Below are 22,942 nucleotides of genomic sequence, written 5' to 3' on the forward strand. Positions count from 1 at the left end.
GAAAAATAAGTGGCAAAATTTTTATTTTTCCATTAAAACGTGTTTTAAATTACAGATGCTTTATCTTAAAACTTAGCCTGGAAGTACAATTTTAGCATCTCAAGTACTCTCAAGAGTGCCATTAGCAAAAAGCAAGGCGTCTTGCTGCAGAGGTGGCTCCAAGGCAGAACCTCTCTTGGTATGTGCCAACCTCTGAGGCTGCCACTGCGCATGGAGCCAACAGCAGAAGTCAAGATTTCCATTTTAAGTCCAGTAGGTGGCATCAAAAGAGTTCTCTAAAATTCAGTGCTTGGGTGTTCGTGCACTACCCTTTAGGCCATAAAATGAACACAATGTTTAGATACAGAAAATTCCAGGTAATCTGTCTCCTCCTCGCAAAAAGCATAAGTTTGAACGTGAGCTGACCCAAATGACATGCCTGTGGTGCTTCTGTGCCTAGCACAGAACTTCGTATGTTACTAAATGCATTATAGTTGCCTTCAGTGAACCAGAATGACTTGTAACTATATTTTTATTGTAATCATGACAGAAGTAATATTGCCAATTTTAGGGTTTTTCAGTGTTACAGGAATCTGCATGAATACTGTAGCAGGCATCAAGATTTCAAAACATATTTTGTATCCTCAAAGAGGAGATGCTTGTTGTTGTTTTTTAATTAAAACAATGTATCTGTCATAGCACACTAACAGAACATAGTTATGTCTAGAAAATAGACATTTTTGAGTGTAGCTACAGTCAAATCCACATGCTTCTCAGAACTGATTGCCAAGGCCGAAGGAGGTCTTTGCGCTGGTGGGAGTATGGGAATGCTGTCACACTACTTCCCTCTGTCTGCCTGCCTGTTATCTTAAAAAAATGGCTTGGACACTTCAAGGTAAACCAGAGGGCAGTGGGATTTCATCTCAGGGGTGAGGAGGAGAGGGGAGGCACTGGGAGCTCCCCTCCCCTTTCTCCTTGGCCATTGTGCAGCCAAGTTCAATGGCTAGTCCCAGCAGTGCCGTAGGGCAGGACACAGAGCTGTCTGCCACAGGGCCCTTTCTTGCATTGCTACTACATGTCCAGAGCCAGCAGTAGCTACTCAGAGCAGCTGCTGCCATCAGGCTGGCATTACAGGTCTTGGTTGAGGGCAAGAGTCGATGCTAGGAATGCAGTGAGCTCAGTTAATCCATGCCAGTGCAGAACAAATGAGTCTCTAGAAGGAATTAAAGCAATATAGCTGTTGGTCTTGAAAGTCGCACCCAGACTTAAAGTTACTGCCCACAGGCAGCCCAAGCTTGTGAACTCCTTGTAGTTTTTCAGGCAGTAGCTTTGAGACAGTTGCTGTGGTTCCTATTCTTTGACAGGAGATCAAATGGGTTGTAAAATAGGAGAGGGGAGTTGTTGGTGTGGTGTGAGAATGAAGAGCACACAAAAACTGCCTAGTAGCTGAGGATCGAATATGGAAACTTGGAGGAAAGTCCCAGTTCAGGCTGAGACAGCTAGCTCAGCAGAACAGGCAAGGGCAGATCCATGATGTTGGTCCCAGCTGGACGGTTCATTGTCTCCCACTAGGCAGTGGTTCTGCTCCACTTGCTGGATAAACCTGCCTCTTACGCCAGCATAAATATGGGAAAGGAGGTAACTTAGCTCCCTTGTGTCAAAGAAAGAAATGGAACTGGAGTTCAGCTTTTTTGGGGAAAAAAAAAAAGTTATGCTCCTTGTTCTCTTTTTTATTGTAGCTTCAAAGGGATTATATAATTATATGAAAACAAATAAAAAGCCTTCTCTGCTCCTTTTGAAATGATTCTTCTGTGCCTAACCTTCAAAAGAAAACAAAAAGTCCAGGAAAAACAAATTCTACTCATCGTGATTTTGAAGGCACAGGACATTTGAGGTCAGCAGAAGAACCTTCAAAAACCTGGTTCCTGAGATGTTTGGACAGAAACAGTACGAAACAAATTCTTACAACAGCTCCAGGGGCAAAGCAACTCCAGCTCAGGGAGGACCCTAACTACTGGCTTAAGAATGGCATATGGTGTGTGGCCCCCGGGTAAAGTCACTGTCATTATCCTTTTGCTATGGATGAGGGTGTGGAGGCAAGTGACCTCTTCAAGGCCACTCAGAAAAGCAGAGCTACTGAATCAAGGTGGCAGCAGCAGCTCCAGAAACTGAATATAGTTCTTGTGAGACCTTCTTTAATACCTTGTGCAGAAGGTCTCCCTGCCTTGTGAAATTATCCTAAGGCATGGTGGTGCTCCTGCCTGTGAGCTTAAGCAGCAGTGGAAAGAAGGGTGTGGAGGTCTTTTCCCTTTCCCAGTCTCTTTGAGTAAGACCCAGAACAACAACAACAACAATAAAAAAAGACTAAAGAGAGTGTGGAACAGTGGAAAATGAATGAAAATAGAGTGTAGGCTAATAATCCCATTAAGTATTGGCACATGATTATGGAGAGCTGTCATAGGTTGATACTGTCACAATATACGATCGCTGCCCAGGGCTCTGAAGGCTCTGAATGGAAGTGTCTCTGCACGGCCAGACATTCTTCTCCTCTGCAGCTATGGCTGTCTTAATTGTTTGATTAATGAATTCATTAAATCCTAGTATTACTAGAAAAAGCACATTGACCTCCTGACCAATCACAATTAAAACGTAAATGCCACTTACTCAAGACACTGGCTAGCCATCTATTTAAGCAGCAGATAAGCGTCAAAAACAACTTTGTGTTTTGGGGATTTGCCCCACTTCACCCACAAGATCTGGATGTTTAGAGAATGTCACACCGATCGCAGGTGGAGGCCAACTTGCAGCATTGCCTACAATTACACCAGCATTTGCCTGGTTATTAAGATTATAACCAGTCTGGAAACACAATCCTCCGTTGAATCAACAGCAAAAGACTTCGGCTGACTTCACTGGAGTTAAGATTTCGCCCTGAATCTTGTGAGGAAGACTAATTAAATTCTGTGCATGTATCAAGCACAGCTGAAAGTTACACATCTCCGAGCAGTCCTGTGGAGGAAAATGCAGCGCGTTTTGCTCCCAGGCTGCAATGCCCTTAGCTGCGTTATCTTCCTGGGGGTTTTAATATGGGACAGGCCGGTCTTTTTTGGTTCCCCGACTGCTGCGTCATGTCCCTGCAAAGTAAGATGTTGACACACAGTCTCACCTCTGTAAAAAAAACACCCTTGCTTTGTTGGAAAGTACATTATCGCATGATGACGGCATACTTCAGCTATTGTGTTGCTCGATACACAGCTATAAAGCTATTTCAGTGTCCCAGCTTGTGATTTTTGAGTGGCTGGTGTCATCACAGCAGACTCTTTGTTTGGAAACTTGAACAAGCACCTTTGGCATGTGTCACTGATGCTGTTATGTCCAGTAGGAATTGTAGCTCCCCAAACTAGATGAGCTGAGTTTGGAGAACAGAATAGTCTCCTCTAATCCAATATGCAAGCTGAGGTATCTGAAGGCAGTTCAGTTAGCTGTGTTCACCCTGTTTTCTGCAGAAGGCCAAAATATCAGCGTTCTGGGCTTTCAGCAAAGGTTGTAGGAAACTATAGCATCTTTGAGCTGCCAGTTCAAGCCATGTCAAGGTCTGAATCAGATTTGGTGCTCAAGGTTTTGCAGTCACTTCAGGCTGCCGGTGACTGTTACAGTAGGGAAGTGTTTAATCACTGCTTGTGCTACTGCGTGGGCTACTGTCATTTGCCTCCAGCTCTGCAGAACTGAAGGAACCCTGGAGATATCCACCACCAGCCCTGCTGTGGCAAGTCTATAGAGATTTGTCCTCCCTTCACCTCTCACCCAGAGCTCAAGCCCTTGGGGACTAAATGGTTTTCAGCTTCCTAAAGCTTGATGTGGTTCATCAGCTTCCCAGTTGTCCTTACCTGAATGGCTGTGGCCATCCTTACTGTAGGACCTCAGCGGCCAAGGCTTTTGACTGAGTAACTCCCAAAGATCTGCCTGTTGTTCTTGGTCCAGGCACACCAACCCTAGGGGACGTGGCCCCGTCTTAGATGTTGGGATGTACCACACAGCCTGGATAGCATGGGCTTTTAGACTAGAACTATATTGATGAAGTGCAGCAGTAGTTTCACAAGGAAACTGCTCAGGAGATTTCCTCCTTGGCCTGTGAGAAGGGTCATGGCCACATCGTAAATGGGGAAACATGCTAGTCTCTGTGAATTTAGTTTCTGCTGTAAAAGCCCAGTGCTTACCATAACCACTGGAGACAGCAAAGCTGGGCAAACACTGCAGCACTTCACTAGAGACCATGGCACCAGCATTGCACAGAACACAGTTAAGATGGCAGTACACTATTAAATGTCCCTTGTAGGCAGCATGGGACGGGAGACAGCACAGTACGTGAAGGTCAGGTGCCTTTTGGACTTCATTGGCATGTTTAACATTATTAGAACTAGCCCACAGAAGTAGTCAAAAAGTACCAAATAAACAATCATCTCAGTTGTTACAGTTGGCAGAGCATTGCTGTCATCAGTGATGCTTAATCCTGTTTTATTCAATTCCTTGGTGTTCAATTTTTTTTTTAATGTTTTTTGAAAGGTTGCTAGCAGGCTGAGAGGCATGAAGGTAAAAGGCTGAGATATTCACTGTTTGCTATTTTATCCATTGCAAAACAGAAAAACAGTAGTGCTGTAGTGAATTTTCCTCCCAAGCAGATATGGACGTTAAAATGTTTGCACTTAGAAACAAGACAGGACAGGAGGTTGCTTCTGTAAATCTCCAGGGCTGCCAGTCCCTCACCTTCCTGGTTGCCTATATGTCATTCCAGTTGGGGACAAACTGGGACCGAGTGTCTGCTTCGTGCCTGTGTTTGTCATGGTCACGGGTCTCTCCTGACCCAGGTCTCTGGCTCTACCTATGGATATTTCCTCAGAAGAGCAGGCTGGGGCTCCGTGTCCAGCTCCCTGAACTGTACTGTCACCAGGGTGATGGGGGACAAAATGAAGCAACAGCTGTGTTTCCTTAGCTCCCACAGCAGAAGTTAGAGGGAATCAAAGTTTTAGCATTTAATGGCCAGCAGAAGATAGTAATTGATCAGGAAAAATTCACTCTGCTGTCACTCTTGATCACATAGCTCTTCTTGACCACAGAGCTTACCTGGAATATTCTCCAAATGGTACCTGAATCCTGCTGAGGTAATTTATTTTTTCCTGTCAAAGCCTGAATAAAAATATCAAATCAGATACAGGAATGTATGTTCTGGACACGTGTTCTTCCTTTCCCAGACCATAGCAATCAGTTACTATAAGATTATTTCGTCACAGACTTTTTTTAATGGTTGAAATTCCTCTATAATAAGCTGTTTAAGACACCAAAGCCCAGGGTGGTACCAGGTTGGGCTGCTGTCCCCAAGGTGTTTCCCTGACACCCATCTCAGGCAGGCAGTGGGCTGTGGGCAGCACAGCTGGTGCGAGGGCAGTGGGCTGGGGGGCGGTGGCAGCAGCACCCCCACTGCCAGAGAGCAAACGGCAGCTGGAAAGGAGCTGGCAGGAGCCAACTCATCACTAGATGTACCTGCCTGCCTCTTCCAGACACGGCACATCTGAAACAACGTCTCCTGGCTGCTGCTTCTCCCCTCAGTGCAGCCTGGCAGAGGGTGGGGGTGCCCATTGCTGGCACCAAGGGGTCACAGTAATACCCTTCAGCCCCCTTTTTTTCCTTGGGGGATGGGTAACACTTGACATAAGAGGCAGGATGAGACAAAATGGTGGTGTCATGTATTTAGTTCTGTTTTAAGCACATGCTAGCAGCATTTCTAGTCTCATTTTTGTGAAACACACAGTAGTTTTTTATCTTCTTGTTGCTGTAAACTGTACAGCACTGGAAAGCAGTGCCCCGAGTAGGAGGAAAAATACAATAGTAGCTCTTGACCAGCTTTCATTTTTGCCGCCTACAAAACAAGACTTTTCTAACACAGCAGTCCAGCTGTTTTAGCATTTCTAAAATTTTTCTTCCCCTGGTAGTGTTTAAGGCAATAGGCTATTCTGGATTTCACTGCCAACAAAGCCAGTGGTTGTTGCAGTACCAGAAGCAGAAAGCAGCAGGGAGTTACCAGAGCAGAATCCTCCGGGTTGATAGGCAGGATAAGACGGTTTCTCAAACCACAGGAGCGTCCCTCCTCATGCGTCCCTCAAGCTCCGTGGCAGAAACCTGCCTGCTCCAGACCAGGTGCTCGTTTCCAGACATAGAGCTCTTTGTGAAGGTGAGCACTGTAAAGCGGTCCAACAGCAGTGTGTGTTTGTGGAGGACTTTTTACTGTATTTGAGATTCATTTGATAGTGTCAAGGAAGGTGAAAGAGCAAGCAGGACTGGTTTCATTAACATGTGTTGTTTGGTTATAAGGTCTGGAAACCTAAATGAACTAACCTATTAACTAAGTAAATTATACATCTGTTGGTTTGGGTTTTTTTTTTACCTCTGTGCCCTTACGTTTAATCTAAGTTTTAAAACTGCTTAAGGAGAATCGTATGAAAGGCTTAAAAATTAGGCCTCTGGTCTCTTCCAACAGTGTTGTGTAAGCCAAACTTAGCAGCTATGCAAGACTTCACCTCCTTGTTATGAAGCCTCTTAACAAAATGCAATGCAAGGTATGTGGAGTAACACTTCTATGGCCATGCACACAGCGAGTTGCACGTCATGTGCTTTACACTGACACCTGATGATTTGTTTAGCCAAAAAGGAAAGACCTTTATTACAGGGGCACACAGAAAGAGAGGTTATGTGACTTGGATACGGCCGCAGTTCAGTCTTAAAAGTGGGAGCCTGGTGTCTGTAACAAGGAGGATTATCCAGGGGGCTGGGGCACTTCTGCTTCATTAGCCCTCAGATCAGCAAAGCTCTAAGACCCGTGGGTTCAGCTGGAGCAAGGCTACTGCCGAACTTCCCTCCTTCTCTGTGGCCCTCACCGTTGCTTAGTTTGAGAGTCTTATTTGATATATTCTGTTTATGCCCTTAAGTGCTTTAGATGTTACATCTCAACTTATGCTGGTAATCTTTCTTTGTTTCCTCTGATCGTAAACTGATTTAATGTGTTTTAATCTTGCAGTGACTTAGGTAGATTAATGTTCGCATTGATAAATGAGGTGGAGACTATTTCCTTTGGAAGGACTGCTGTGATTTCAGTTTTATTTTCTAACTTATGGCAATATTAATTATACATTTTAATGAAAAACTACATCTCCAAAATGACAGGATTCTTCATCATATCTGTGTGCATGTTTGGAGGAGGATAATAAAGAAATTTTGCAGGAAAATAAGTATTAGAAGAGATGACTAATATGCTATAGGTGCTCATAGCAGATCTGGGTTTTCTCCTTTCCTACTGCATCTGCTGTCAAATTTTGCTAGCATCACAGATGTATGTATACTTTTTTTTTTTTTTTAATTGTAGGCTGGCAGTGATGGGGAAAGTATTGGAAATTGCCCGTTCTCTCAGCGTCTCTTTATGATTCTGTGGCTAAAAGGTGTCATATTTAATGTCACAACCGTGGATTTGAAAAGGTGAGATTGTAAACAGAATTCTCCTTTTCAGAACAACTTTTCCAAAATGGTGATTTTAGAGGGTGATTCTCTTCTGATAGATTTGAAATGTGCACCATGGCTTGGCATTACATTAACAATCTGATGCCTGATTTCTCTTTAGGGTTCACTAGTATAAAGTGGACTAACTCCTTTGAAGCAGTTGGGATTTTAACCTGTTTTTCAGTAGGTCTCTGTAACATATCACAGAAGATTTTACGGGTTTTTTTAAGCATTTCAGAGCACATTCAGATATGGGTTCGCGAATTTTCACACCACCAGTGTGAAGCAGCTGGCTAAGTTTTATTTTGTAACGAAGAGCAGCCTGCCATTTTAAAGGTGAAAGAGTTCATTGCGATTAAGTGTAGAAATTTCAAATGTGGTTCCTGTTCGGATTAACCCCATCTCTTTCCTCTTATCAGAAAGCCTGCTGACCTGCAGAACCTTGCCCCAGGAACAAACCCCCCCTTCATGACATTTGATGGTGAAGTGAAAACTGATGTCAATAAGATCGAGGAGTTCTTGGAAGAAAAGCTAGCACCGCCCCGGTACTGTATTTCTGGCTGCTTCTCTTGCTTTTAGCCCCTCACAGCCCTCAACAGGGGTCAGTGACCGAACCCCCTCAGCTTCGGCAGGTCATGCCCGCAGCGAGCTGCACGTGCTGTAATTGCATGTTGGGAGGCTCACGGGGGCTGGTACGGCCACCGCAGTGGAGCTTGCATGGGTAACTCTGGCTGGTGTGAAATGGTGCTGAAGCCCAGCACCATGCCAGGGGTGGCCCTGGGGTGGCTCTGAGATGCTGGTGGCACTCCTCCTGCTGATCTTGCCTTTGCCCCGAGATCACTGCTGTGCCACCGCAGTTGTTCCCAAGGCACGAAATCCGCGCCACTGCAGCAAGCATGTGCAGAAGAAGCCTGTGTGCCACTGCAGAAACCTGACCTCTTTTCCGCCACTTGTGTTTGTTCAAGGTTTCCCTCTTCACACTATACAAATAATTACACTTACTGGGAGCAGGTAGTTGGAAGAAAAGGGCAGATAAAGCCTCCCACATGGCAGACATAGCGGGGCTCATTTTGAGTGGCCAGGTGGGACATCTTGGTGCACACCAGGGTCTGAGTTTTGGACTTGTCCTTCCCCGCCCCAGCAGCAATTCCCACCTCACCCCAAACCCTGCTGTCCCACCATCAGCAGCATCATGTCCCCCACCCACACACCTTCTCTCCCCCAGGACAGCAGCCCCCTTGGCAGTGCTCCCTTCTCAAGCAGCTGAACCTGACTTAAACTGGGCAAGCAGCTCCCCCCCTCCACTTTTCCCTTCCTATTTGCCCCTGGCAGCAGCAGCTACTGGACTGGCTGCTCTGAGCTTGCTGATGCACGAGGGGTCCAGGTGAGGAGGCTGGGAGGAGCAGCGGCTAGTGTGAGTAGGGACTTTCCCTCCATTCCTTCTCACGGCAGAAGCCATGCTCCACACAGCCTCACCTCCAGTGGAGGAGGCCTGGGAGAGGCGCTGGGCTGTTTGGGCAGTGTTTGCAGCCTTACAGTCATCTCCCATCTCCCTCAGGAAAAGGTAATCATCCACATGGTTTAGGTATGGTTTAAAATTAATTACTAAGTCATTTGTAGTCCTATGTGGCTGCGTATTGTGACGCTGCACTGTAAATCATGTATGTTAGTGGAGACGAAAATAAAGGCTAGTCATGTAACTTCTTTTTGTTTCTCTTAACTCCTCAGGTATCCCAAACTTGCACCGAACCACCCTGAGTCAAACTCTGCAGGAAATGATGTGTTTGCAAAATTCTCTGCATTCATAAAGAACCCAAGAAAAGATGCTAATGAAAGTACGTGCTGCAGTCCTTTTTTCAGCCCTGGTAGCTATTGGGGGAAATTAGAGCTGTACAATTCTAGTACACTGTGCTGGAGATACCTCATTTACAGCTTAGGTTAAACAGTCATTTTCCAGAGCGTAAAGACTGTGGAAGTCTGGCCTATTCACTCTCTTATTTGAGGATTCCCAAAGTTAGTTTACACAGCTACTACTGTCAGCATGGGAGCACCAGGTGCAGCTCCTCCTTGTTTCTTCAGCTCTCAAGCCTGTAAGGCTATGCCTTCCACACAGCTCTGCCAAAAGCACAGCCCACTTGAACTGAGATCTGGCCTTTCTACACCATTTCCATAAATAATGAGGACTCTAGCCCCATGGCAAGTCTTTCTAGAGCAGGACCCTCACTACCACCATGCCTTAACTCACCTCTTTCCAGAGTTTCCCATACACCCCAAAGTGGCATCCCACTGGTTTGCTGTCATCACTCCCAGCCTTACTGTCCTACCTGTGGGCAAGCACTTGCTCCGTGGCTCCCAAGGCAGGAGTCGATGTGAAGATGGAGTGACTCTGCTGGGCCACTCTGCAAAAGCACGCTCCACAGAGGTGTCTGAGGAGCCCTTTTTGGTAACACAGCTCCAGTCTGTTTTTTCTCAGAACTCCCTTTAGCTACTTAAAGCTCTTATCCCAGCATTACATTATAAGCCTAGGATAAAGGAATTGCAGGAACTGGCATGGCAAGGTGTTTGCAAGCTGGGTTGGTGCCAGGAGACAAGATGCAGGAATTGCCTTTCTGCTTGGTGTCAGAGAGACCTTGGTAGAGACTTAAATGACCTTTTTATTGTCTTAACTTAGATTTGGAAAAATCTTTGCTTAAAGCCCTGAGGAAGCTGGACAACTATTTAAATAGCCCCTTGCCTGATGAAATCGATGCTTACAGCACTGAGGAGATCACTGTTTCCAGCCGGAAGTTCCTGGATGGAGATGAGCTCACCTTAGCGGATTGCAACCTCCTACCAAAGCTCCATATAATCAAGGTTTGCATTTGCTTTTTGGTTTCCCAAAGAGCAGGGTGGCACAGAGGCTTAAGTCCTTTTCTAAAAAGCAAAGGATGCTGTATCTGTTCTGAGGCCACACAGCAGCTGTGTAGGGAGGGACATTGAATGCTAATGAGCAAGGCCGTTTCATTACAGCACAGCTAGGCAGATCCTCATATTGGTGGCTCTGGGCCCAGAATATCTGATTTCATGTCTGGGCTGTGACTGCACTCTCTAGGCCTCTCGCAAGTATGAAACAGGTTCCTATACTAGTGCTGTTGAGAAGTGTTTTCATTTGCATTTCATTTACAAAGTGCTCATGACCATGGACCGGCAAGGTTAAATTATTTTTTCCATGCCAATTCAAGAATCCAGCAAAAGCTGAAATTAAGATCTGTCTTCCTCACCTTTCATCCAACTCTTGCTTTGCCGAATATCACCACTAGTACCAATAATACTGGCAGGGTAACCACCGCCCGCTGCCTTCCAGCCAAGGCTCCCAGCCCGGCAGGCCTGTGCAGCATCCACACACATCTGACAGTCCTGGTAACTGAGGTGTCTGGGTGTTGTCACAGCCTGTCCCTGGGCTACTCTGGAGCTAACCAGGCTCTGGAAGAGAAATGGCCATGCTGGAAATTTATTGGTTTTCAAACAAACAAGGTCACTTCAGAATGTTTCCTTTTTGACAACTATTTTGCCAGAGGAAGAGTGGATTGAATTGCTTTCTGAGAACTCCACAAGTGAAAACTCCCAGAGATGTTCTAGCTGAACTCTGTTCCAGAGAGCAGCAGGGAATGAGCCCTTTCCCACGTCCATGTAAGCTCAGGCACAGCGAAGCTCAAGAGGGAGCAAGGGTCAGCAGAACCAATACAGGGAGAATCACCTTATTTCAGGTGAACGTACAAAGGATGATAGAGGATGAACATCACACTGTCCTTACTGGCCAGCGGGGAGGGATTAGGTATTGCCACAATAGTTGTTTCCCTAGCCATCTGAAATTTAGTATTTTAATTCAAGTTTTCCTTTCTGTTTCAGTGAAAGTGTGGGCCAGTTTGTTACTGTAAGATTATTTCTGTTAATTCTGGTTTATGCTAGCTCCTTTGCCGTTTTAAGCTGTGTCTCTTCCAGGTGTGGTCTACTGGTCCACATAGCTCTGCATAGCTCTAGCTGAAAATTTATAACAAATAAATCCTTTAAAGTGAGTTAGCTTGTTAGCTAGCTTTCTTCATCCCATATCTTCTCTTTTTTTTGCGTGTCTTTCCTTCTCCTTTCCCCTTGTGTGGCATATAACAACAGACTTACACATTGAAAATTAAAAATGTGCATAAAGAGTAGATTTGGGGTTTTTTGCAGATCATGTGTGTAATGGTGTTTTTCTTTTTTCTTTTAATAAAAGGTTGTTGCAAAAAAATACAGAAATTTTGATTTTCCACCTGAAATGACAGGGATTTCAAGATACTTGAACAATGCATATGCAAGAGATGAATTTACAAATACTTGTCCTGCTGATCAAGAAATTGAATATGCCTATTTGGATGTTGCAAAGAGAATGAAGTAAACAGAAGATGCCTCCGTTCTTTATAGCTTCTGAGATTTAGATGGGCACCAGCCAAGATGGAAAAAGCAAAAGCCACCATACATTCTGCAGTGTAATTTTAAGTTCTGCTATTGGCCAATACTTCTTTTATAATGATTGTATAGCATTATTTGCTCGTTCTTAAATTATGTATGTATATGTTTGTGTGTCTGTACAGATGTCTGCACACATGAATGTCTGTTGTGCATTACAAGTTAAAGAAAGGCATCAGTCAATATTAAAGCATTTATTGAAGTTAGGGGAACAGTGTAGGTCACATGATTATAGCAATATTACAGACTAGTGACTTATGCTAAATTACTGAAATTTGAGAAGAAATAGCCCTGTTTCTAACACACATTTAACCTGTTGTTATTGCTGCCTCTGATCTCTGTTTCACAGTTGTTGCCAAACTTCACAGTTACCAGGAGGGTTTGTTTGCTTCTCTGCAAGCCTCGGAGGGCCACAAGCCAGCAGCTGGTGCCCATACAGTGCCCTGGTTCACCCAGGAGAGAGGCCAGCCTGTAGGTGGGACCACACCTTATGTCCCGGAGGCCCTCTCCTCCATGCTAGAGACCTGCAGGACAGGTCAATGAAGAACAACTCCTTTTTACATTGCATGAGTCTGCTTTGATATAAAAAATAAATTTTAAAAAATTCCTGCCTTCTCTCTCAGGGCTGCATAACCCATCAAACTTCCCTCTCGGCGCTCCCAAAGAGAGGAACACAGACTATCACTGGTGTATGGACTATCAGACAATAGAAACTTGACAAGGGAGGAGGGAGAGGCTTGGTTGTCACTGGAGACAGAAGAAATGGGTGAACATCTGCCCCCAGATACTGATGTAGATTCTCTTTCTCATGCTTCCATGACTCTCATTTGGTTTTGGAAAGCAAAGAGGAAAGAAACAGTCCCTCTATACTTCCTTTTCCTAATTAAGCTCCAGCATATTGGCTTTCCCAGGGCAGCTGTTAGGACTTCAGTGCTGGGAGCTTTACAGCTGATCCAGACAGGTATCTTCCAGGAACAACACAGACCTACCTCCTGCCTTAGGCAGGGCATGGATTAGATGAAACCCTCCAGCCTTGCGTGAGTCTGTGTTCAAGGTGGTCAGTACTGGTGAGAAAGACCCCCTAGCCTGGCATCAGGGAGCGCACTATTAGAGCTGTGTGGACTACGAAAAGAGATGTCCACAGCCGCTTTCTGCTGAGCAGGCCCTCAGCAAGCACACAGGAGCAATGCTTCAGTCATAGGGTCACCTGGAAGTTTCATTCTGATGGATTTTGCCTGTGTGTACATAATAGATGTGAAAATGGCTAAAAATAGCCTTTACAGCACCTCCTGCCACGAAAAGACGCTATAATAAGACCAGTCATTCATCCTTGCCCATGTCAAACATGCACCTGCTTTCTAACAAAGCATTACTTAATAGTAATAGTCAAGTGTCAGATATATTGTGTTTGTGGTGTCTTCATCTCACACACTACACAGTTCTGATGCAAATGTGTTGTCATCACAATTATTTGTAAGCAGTGTTAAATGTAGTTTTACTTCGGCTTTAGAGAAAACGGACAAAATACCTTTCCCCTCTCACTCTCAACTGTGAACTCTCATATTGGGGTTGGTAACTGAACACTCATCACATATTACTAACTGTTTCAAATACATACATACATATATATTACATATTAAAAATTAAATCTGTATACTCTTTTCATATGCCTTACAAATTTAAATAGAAAATATACAAATTCATAAGTAATTTGAGCAGTGTTCTGTCTTTTATTTCCTTGAAAATTTCCTGGTAAGCTGCATTGTAACAGTGACCGAGATTTTAAGAAATACAAGGCAAAATTTAACCCAACTTTCACTTGTTTTGGAGGAATCATACATGTTTCAGACCTGCAGTGAGATCTTGGGAGCAATACATACTGGCTGTGCCTGTTATAATAAAATACCAAAGGGCCAGCATGTGATCCTTGACTGCCAAGTCACCTACAACTGTCCCACATCCATGCTGCTTTGGGGCTGGCCACATTTGTAACTGTTCTGTCTTGGCAAGATCCAACTGGGGTGATCCAAAACAGCCAGGGACTGCCCAGACTGCTCAGCAGCTCTTGCAGAAATCCAAATGCAGAAGATGGCTCCTGGCTCTCTCTTCTCACCATAAATACAGTTATGGCTGTTTATCATCAATAAACAACAAGAGAGCCTAGGCTATCCTCTGGCCTTGAGAGCACGTAGCAATGTGTGGTTCACATCCATATGGCTCGTTTCTATCTCCTAGAAACAGGGTGGCCACGCTGGTTGTGGGGGAAAGTACCTATCTCCAAATCATGTCTCGACATTGGTGAGAGCTAGTGGTCTTTGGCACAGCTCAGAGTATTTGTAACAAGTCTTGAAGTTGGTGAAGATTAATGAAAATATGTGTGAAAGCACTAGAAGAAATACAAAAAACAGGGTTAAAAAATTTCATAGGTTGATCGCTACAGGACATTGTACAAGTAAATTCATTCAAAGGACCTGATAGCAAGGAGGCAAAGAACAAACTGAAGCCTCAAGCTCAAGTAAAGAGATGAGGAGGAACAAGAGGGGTGCTGTAAAACATCCTGATAAAACAACAGAAGAATAGGAAACAGGAATTTTGCCTTTGACTTAAAGATCCTGACAAACCCCTGAACATTACAAAAGGCACATCCAGAAAACAGTTTGTGTCACCAGTGAAGAAACCAAGAGCTGTTCCTGGACCTCACAGCTGGTGGCACTGGCCTGTCCCCTCACACAGTTTGTCTGGGTGGGTGTCTGGGTGCAGATGACCCATGGGACACCGCAAGTGAGTAAAATATGTGCTGTTTAGAATAAGTATCACCCTTTTATTCCATAAGGGTCCCACACTGGTTCCTTTCCCTGGGCCCACGGTAACAACTACCCTGTGGCCCTGGCCCTGCCTGCTTTCCAAATCCAAACTAGCACCCATGTCTCTGTTCCAGGGCTGGCTGCAGCTCAGGAGCTGGACTTCCGGGGCTCAGCAGCAGCTCATCACCATTCATTCTTACTGAGCAAAAGGGCAAAAGCCATACCAGGCTCTGTGTTAGTACATGTTTATGGTTTGTAGACACCATGAAACTTCTTTTTGCTTCTAGATCATTCAACCATCCCCCTGCACCCTGTCCTCTTTTTCTCAGGCTTCATCAGAATCACATGCCTGTACTTCCAGTACTTTCAGGTGAAGGGAAAAAAAGCCTCAGGAACTCACCAGAGGTGTGTTTTTCCCTTAAAATCTGACATTGCTTGGAAGGATATTTGATTAAATGCTTGTGGCCACTGATAGTTTTGAAACCTAATGATTTGTGGTTCCTTATTCCTCTTACTCATGCAAAAGAAGTTCATTGCTCCAGCCGTCCACAATGGATTGTTGGGGCACACATGATGCTACCTAAACCAGCACATTATGGTTGGTGTTTGTGTATATCTGGCAACACAGGGACGAGATGTGGTAGAGAAGTCATAGAAACGACCCAGCATATCAGAAAATTGCAGTAACTTCTTTTGTCCTGGGGCAGGGTGAGCTAAAGTGTCTGCACGATCCCACAGGAAATGAATCCCTATCTTCTAAGCATGTGGAGTGTCTGAGCCTCACCCTTCCTAAAACACATTTTAAGAAAATACCTCTGTCCGCATTTGAGTTATTGAGACCATGGAAAGATTTTCTTTAAACAGTGTTCTGGAGAACAAATTAGATGCGATAAAGGGAGAGAGAAAGCAAGCTGTGGTGTTAACAGTACCACCAGCTGTCTGAGTGGCCTTGACATGCAGGAAGATGTTGTATTTAGACACAGGTTTGTAGTGTTTGATCCCATGCCAGGGCAGAGATCATGTTCCACTATTTAAAGACATGTTTGTGGAGATAGAGCTACTGATTTCCAAATGCTTATTAGCACAAGAAGTCTCTGTGGTTTTGCTTGTACAAAAAATGGTTTTATTATCATTTCAAATAAAATCTGTTATATGTCCCTTTTAAGCATCTATTATACGCAAGGCAAATATGGTAAGACAGTTATTTTTTTAATTGCTTTTCAACTGCTTGTGTAGAAAAGTCTTCAAGGTTTGAAAGTTTCTTTCTCAGCTTCAGTATCCTAGTCTTCAGTATGACCCATCAACTTGAAGGTCAAACACTATGTGCGCTCAACACAGTATTTCCAAAAGCAAGCTGAAATAAAATCAAATGCAGGGTAACTAACTGTAATGTATTCAATGCATTATATATATTTAAAACAGCTTCCAAACACAGAAAAAATAGACCTCATGATAGCAAACTAGTATTCCTCATCTGTATCAACATGCTATTTTTTTGAGTATAAGCAAATATCTAATTTCACAAGCCCCTTATAACTGGTTGAAGTTTAGTTTAAAAGCAGATTTTTTTCTAGGTTATTAGGAAGGCTATTTCTAAGCTGTCAAGAACCAGTAATCAACTGCTAAGCTGAGGCGTGACCCTGGAAGTTCAAGTCAACAGAAGCTATCCACAGCCTTGACTAGGTTAGCAAACGTCCCTCCCAACTAGCCACTCCAAGTGCTGGTATCACCCAATAGCTGCCAGCCACCCAGATGGCCCCCATGGACCGTTAAAAGCTACTTTAAGGTTCATAGTGGTTTTGTGGACACTCACCATGACTTTACTGACAACGCAAGGGAGCTGCTACCCTCCAGATGAGTTCCTGCTGAAAGATCCTGAACACCTGACAGGGATGGGAGAGCAGAGGTTTGTCACACAGCCCACTGCTACGTTCTCTGTCAGCAGCCTTTATCTGGCATCATACCCTGAACTACTCTTTAGTGGTTCATGCGACAAAGACTCAAATGCAGGCCCTGCTCATGAGCAATGGGATAAATCAAGCTGGTTGCTAAGGCATGGCTCAGACCGGCACTCAGTTTTCCTTCACTAGCAAATGGCAAAGAAGTAAAGGAGCAAGGTTTTTCCAGGTCCTGGTCTAAACTGGACTCCTGCTGATTAAGATGTTTTTATTGATGAGCAGAATGCAAACAGAAAAATCTCTTCTAGAAATTAACTAAGGGAAACAAGTCTTATTTCAAAACTTGAAAAATTGTTCACTTTTTTGATTAAATCAAACCAATGAACTGAAAGAAAAAATAGATGTTCCTTCTCAAAAACTGAAGGCAGTGTTTTTCTTGGGTTTCTTCCTTCTATCGTTCCCTTCCCTTTTATTTTTTTATTTTTTTTTCAGTGATGGAAGAAGAAAAATGAGAGGTAGAAGTGCTGGAGAAGAAAAGACCACCACTGAATACCAAACTTTGGTTTTCAACTCAAGATTGAAAAGTAAAACAACATGTAAACTAAACCCGTATCTCTTTTGTTGGAAACTTTTGAAAAGTTGCTTCATCCAACTTCTTGTTCTTCATTTTGAAAACATTAGGATCAGCATCAAGCTACTAAAAGTTTCACTCCTCTTAAGTGGAATTTGAGGGTTACAGTGACGACAAGGGGCCTCTAGAGGTGAAAACTCTGCTGCTCCTTTGCCTATAGGAGTATTCACAGATCAGATCTTCCAGCTCACTCCATTGTAGGATACTGAAATAGTTGTCAGTTGCTCCAGGTAATAAATCCATACTCTTGCAAGAGGCTACAGAGAGTTGGACCTTACACAGGTTGCAAAGAGGAGCTGCATGTCAAATCCACTGATCCACCGTACAGGCTCCGTGTGCTTTACACATGACTGTACTGTAGCAGGTAGAGTGTTACAAGCCCCTCTCTGCCAAAGGATGCCTGAGCTAACAGGCTGCAAGGTCATATGTCCCTACAGTAAGGGCATTCATTAAAATACTTTGTAATGTGGATGGAAAGTCCTACCATTGTTGTATCAGTAGGTACTCCTACTATCAGTATCCTACTGATAGTCCTCCTGAAGCTTGCTCCTCTGCTGGTATCAGCAAAATCTCCTCTGATAGAGCTGACATCACTGTGGATGTAATTTGAGCTACACTGAAGGCCTCTCCCCACCTCCTTCCTCCCTCTCCCATATCATTCTAGATAAAGCTTGTGCCTTGGGAAATGTAGCAAAGGCAAAGCCAGATAACTGCACCAATGAACTGATAAAACAGCCTGCTGAACCACAGCTGCTGCAGAGGTGAGAGCAGCCATAGCAGCTACTCATGTTCCTGCATCCTCATGAAGACAATTAATCACCTTGGCTCCACAGGCTTGTGTGACAGCACTCTAACCTGGTTCAGCTGTCCGAAGTGCCTATAAGTTAGCCTGATTTTCTTCACCAAGATGACACTGTCCAGGTTAGAGTACCCTGTTTCTCAGGGTATCCACAATTGCCTGCTTGTATCATGTAGACAAACCCCTAATACCACAGCAAGGTGGTTCTCACCAAGTTGAGTTGTTTCTAGATAAATGTGGGAAGGCACTGGAATGCTTTAGTCTCCATCCTCATTTTCCTTATTCAAAGAGTGGCTTTCTTGCCCCTGGTGTAAGCAACATAGAATCTTTACCTGGGGCCTGCAGATGAGCTGCTCACTCAGGTCTCATGCCAGCTGCGGCTGAGTGCACATCTTGAGATAGAAGCTCTCCCAGGGCCCACAGAATAGTAGATCAGAGGGGACACAAATTCAGTTGTCCCTACAGTGTGATAAGCATGTGAGGTGAACGGCTCATGTTGTGCTTGAACCCCACTGTGAGAGGCAGAATCAGGAGATCCCACCCAAGGGCAGCTTCGGGCAGGACTGAGGGGTACTCAGTGTGCAAAAAGAGGGACCAAGATGTAACAAGCTCCAACACATTACTCTGCCCACTTTGAAATAGACAATAGTTTTTAGTTTGTTGCTTGGCTTTTTAAATCTTCCAGTACATCAAACGTGTGTTATACAATGCTGAAGTGAAATACAGTTACCACTATTAATTGCAGCTGCAAAAATCATGAATGAGACCTTTGGAAGAATTAACTGACTTTAAAACTGTGACAGATCAAAGAGGTAAGTGTTCCTTCCTCTGTTTTGCCTGGTTTTCTGTTCTAGCAGATGGCTAGTAATTAGTTACAAATCATAAAAAAAGAAAAATGTGACTTGTGATTCTCACTCTCACTCAGGGCTATGAACTGCTAGTTAGGTACTAAATTACTGATTTATATATCTACTACTGGGAATATAAATCCAAAGTGCAGGAACTAGAAGGGAAAGAACAAAAGACAGAAGTAGAAAAGGAGAAGGTGAAAGAACAAAAAATTTAAAAAGAGGTAAACCTTCTGAGAAATAAGCAAGTTTTGTACTGCATATAGCAATGTTTTACACACAAACGCACACTCAAAAAGTGTTCAGGTATGATACTTTAACTTTGTAAGAAATTACATGACCAAAATAGGAGTGGGAGAAGTTGTAAATGGAACACCCTTCTCCCCTGAATTGTAATGCAATTACATTATAAAATCTAACAGGTGATTAGTCAAAATAATATAACTGGATTAAAAACATCTCATTTGTAAAGTTGACATTTTAAAAGGTCTGAAAGCCAGTTAAAAATGAGATGTCTTTAAAAAAATAATCCTAAAAGATTTCATGCCAAAAGATGTCAAAACACTTAATCTCTAGCCAGCTTCCTATCTCACTTCTGTTGCTGCTGTTTGAATGCCTCAGAAGTACACTTACAGCCACAACACCCTTGTCACAAAAAGAAAGGTGTTATTCTCATTTCATATCCACAGAACTGAAAGAGGCACAAGGAAAATACTTCTAGTCCAGAGACATGAGGCAAACTGTGTTGAAGTGAGGTCCCTCACACACCAACTCCAACCACCAGAGAGCTTTCCTGAGAGAGACTTTTTTATAAGTACCTGGGGATCTGTGCATCTGTTCTCTTTGGCAATGTGAGGTCAGATCTGATTCAACTTGATAACGGCTAAAATGTCTACTCTCTGGTTACTGTTCAGTGGTTTTCATGGCCCAGACAGATCCCTCTTTACGGTGGGCCTCACCAACACCTGGCACGATTGGCATGAATCAAGTGTTTGGATGGCCCTAGGGACTGATTGATGTCTCAATCATTTGGATATATGGATTGATGTCTCAAACCTGTGGGTATATGTTAGGGGAAAGTGCTTCAGTAAGAAAGCTATGGTTTACAGTAGACATTCTTTTAGTCAGGCACTTCTAGCACCTTCTACAACACTAGCTATGGTACCAAAGTGACCCAGTGCCTAGCTAGACAAGGTACAGCATCACTTCTTAAGTCCCACCTTTCTTAATATTCCGGGAGGTTAGCATTGAAGGCTTCCAGAAGTTCTTCCTATGTAAAGGGTTTATTTCCATGAGGTCCTTGCTCAGTTCAGATGGAGGATCAGATGGACTTCCATTTATATCTTCCTGTCCAAAACAGTACAAATGTAGGACGATGTCAGTGAAGCAGCCCCTAGAAATTGAGAACACCGGCAATCCAAGAAACACAAAACATAGCATTGTTTTACTGAATAATGATGACAGTTATATGGGTATTAGACAACAACTAGAGTAACAAATGTGAGAAAACACAGAGCTGCCTGTTCTCACCATTTCAGCTTTCTTTCCATAGTGTTGGCGTAAGCTGAAATGCAAAAAGGGAACACAGTTAGAAGCTGTTCTGGAAGACGATGATTCTGTTTTCTGCACACTTCAGCATGATCTGTCACTTAACAAGATGCATCCATGAGGAAAATTATCAGAGCTGGCTCTTCCCATAGCTCAGCTTTCCATAAACATAGCATTGCCATGTGTCCCTCAAAGGTCAGCTTCACCTCTCGCATCACTTCTGTCCCTGGTTAGAGTATGAACATCTGAGTTGTTGAGACTTTCTAATGTGGATAGGAAGACGCTTTGACTTCTTGACAGTACAATGAACATTTTACTACTGGTACGACAGTTAAGACTGACAGAGATCTTGGTAGGTGGATGCTTTCTAGAGATTCAAACACCGTTGTGGCTCAGATAACAGACATGTGACTGTGGAAACTCTCTTCTTGAACAAGTACTCAAACCACTAGCTACTGCTATGCACAAGCAATAAAAGCCTTGTGGTTTTTAACAGCAACACCAGATCTGTAAGTGCCTAATTACAGATAAGGAGTTGCAGCTTGAGACTGGGGCATTCATTTGCCTGAGACACCAGCACAGAAGGCTTATTTTCAGTCTGAGGCACTTGCTCTGTATTTTAATTATTGCTTATGTAGGTAGCTCCCTGCTCAGGTAAGTTTCCAAGCACGTAACTTTTTTGCAGGCATTAGGAAGGGTCACAGCCCTAACTCAGGAACAGCAGGCAACAGGGTAGCCAGGAAAAAGGCAGCGAAGTGCATACTTATATTTGAGGTGCTCAGTCAACACATTTGTTTGCGGACAGTGGACCTGAGAAGAGCAGTATCAGGTGTGTGCTGGGCAAATGCATCCCTACCCCTCTCTGCCTAGAGAAGCGTGGCCACACCAACCTGGGTTAGCAAGTGGATGAACACTGCCTTGCCACCTTCAGCCAGAACCACCAAGATACACAGCAGACAACAAAAGACTGAAGAAAAACCAATCAGACATACAGAGGCAAATATTTAGAGCTTAAACTCCTTTTTAAGAGATGTCACAATTATCTAGACACAATGTTATGCACAAAGGCACAAAATGCTTCTGAATGACAGACAAAGGGTAAAAATAATGTCTGCTGGAATAAAAGTCTAGCAAAGCCAGCGTAAGCAGTCCCAGAACATACGTGCTTGTTGCTGGCTGGGTGAAGAGAGCTCAGACTTGGAAAGCTCGGTGGTCCTTGTTATATACCTGTGTGCCTAGCAGAGTTTTTTTGATGAGATTTCCAGACCCAACATATGCTTGGTATGTCTGAGATTTCAAATTTCAAAGATACCGAGAGAGAAGGATACTCAATCTCAGTGCCACACAGCACCTGCTGAGTTACTCTCCTGCAGTGGTTTCAGGTGGTGCTCCCTGTTTTGGCATGCTTCAGGCTTTACAGAAACTGCACAAACAAGATGCTTGGTTTCTATCCTGAAGTTAGTTTAATGAGAACATTTTACCCAAATCCTCAAAGAGTCCTTGAGGAGATGAAAGTTCCGGTTTAGGAAAGAGTTACAACTTTCCCTTTCCCTGAAGATAACTCAAAGGGGACCAAAGCTGGGAACAAGAAGCAAATAATGCAATAGTATATAACCAACTTTTCAAATTTGCTAGACTGTGGAGTGTACTCACTATTTACTTACCAGTACATCACATGGGTGTAAATGGTCTACTCAGTGAGTATGCAATTGTCCAATTTCACAAACAATATTACTTAAAATGCAGCTTTTGAAACAACATAGATGTACCTGACAGAAACCTGCCCACAGTGTACTGCAAAGCAAACTCTAAATTGGAGGGCAATGAACAGAAAGTAGAGCCTGGGGGGAGGTTAACTATATTATTCTGTGCTGAACCTGTTGCATTGCTACTTGTAAAACCTCACCCATTTCTCCCACTTACGCAAAAGCTGCCTTTCAAGATACACGTGGCTGTCCTGAGTCTCCGGGAAAGCAATTCTATGCTCTGATGGGATCTTTGAAATTGTCCTGGTACAGAAATACCTAGGTCAGATGACGTGGGTTACACAAGCATAAACCCAGATTGATTCAGACAGAGCTGCCCACTCACAAGATACACCTCTGATAGAAAATCCGACCACGCACTGTGGCAGCTCTGGCAGTGACAAGTGTCGCCACAGTCTAATTCAGCTGACTGCAGAGTGGAGAGGGTTTTTAGATGCCTACAGACAAGGTCTAAAATTCAGAAAAAATTCTATTGTGCTGAGATATCTACCAAATTTGACCTGGGAAAGCTGCAAATCTCTCTCTTCTTTGTTTGGGATTAGCTGCATGGTTTTGTTGCACAGAATTTATGTTGTTTATGGACTACTATAATTTAACGCTGGTTCTTATAGCAGAACGTTCATGCCATGATTTGGAGCAGCA

The 22,942-nt window shown here is 43.7% G+C and overlaps 1 protein-coding gene across 3 annotated transcripts in view; it reads left to right on the forward strand.

Moving 5' to 3' along the window:
* Nucleotides 1-17,054, forward strand: part of CLIC6 (chloride intracellular channel 6) — a 36,708-nt gene extending 19,654 nt beyond the window's left edge. For 2 of the 3 annotated variants that reach the window (XM_037378189.1, XM_037378190.1), the window contains 5 exons: nt 7,394-7,503; nt 7,944-8,069; nt 9,253-9,359; nt 10,196-10,377; nt 11,774-17,053. In XM_037378189.1, the coding sequence (XP_037234086.1) occupies nt 7,394-7,503; nt 7,944-8,069; nt 9,253-9,359; nt 10,196-10,377; nt 11,774-11,935 (687 nt within the window). In that variant the 3' untranslated portion in view covers nt 11,936-17,053. Of the gene's footprint in view, nt 1-5,699; nt 6,206-7,393; nt 7,504-7,943; nt 8,070-9,252; nt 9,360-10,195; nt 10,378-11,773 lie in introns of those variants that run through there. The other variant, XM_037378191.1, reaches the window with a different exon arrangement.
* Nucleotides 17,055-22,942: the final 5,888 nt, after the last annotated feature.

The sequence above is a fragment of the Falco rusticolus genome, chromosome 2 (genome assembly GCF_015220075.1).
Source record: "Falco rusticolus isolate bFalRus1 chromosome 2, bFalRus1.pri, whole genome shotgun sequence".
In the NCBI taxonomy this organism is placed as follows: domain Eukaryota; kingdom Metazoa; phylum Chordata; class Aves; order Falconiformes; family Falconidae; genus Falco; species Falco rusticolus.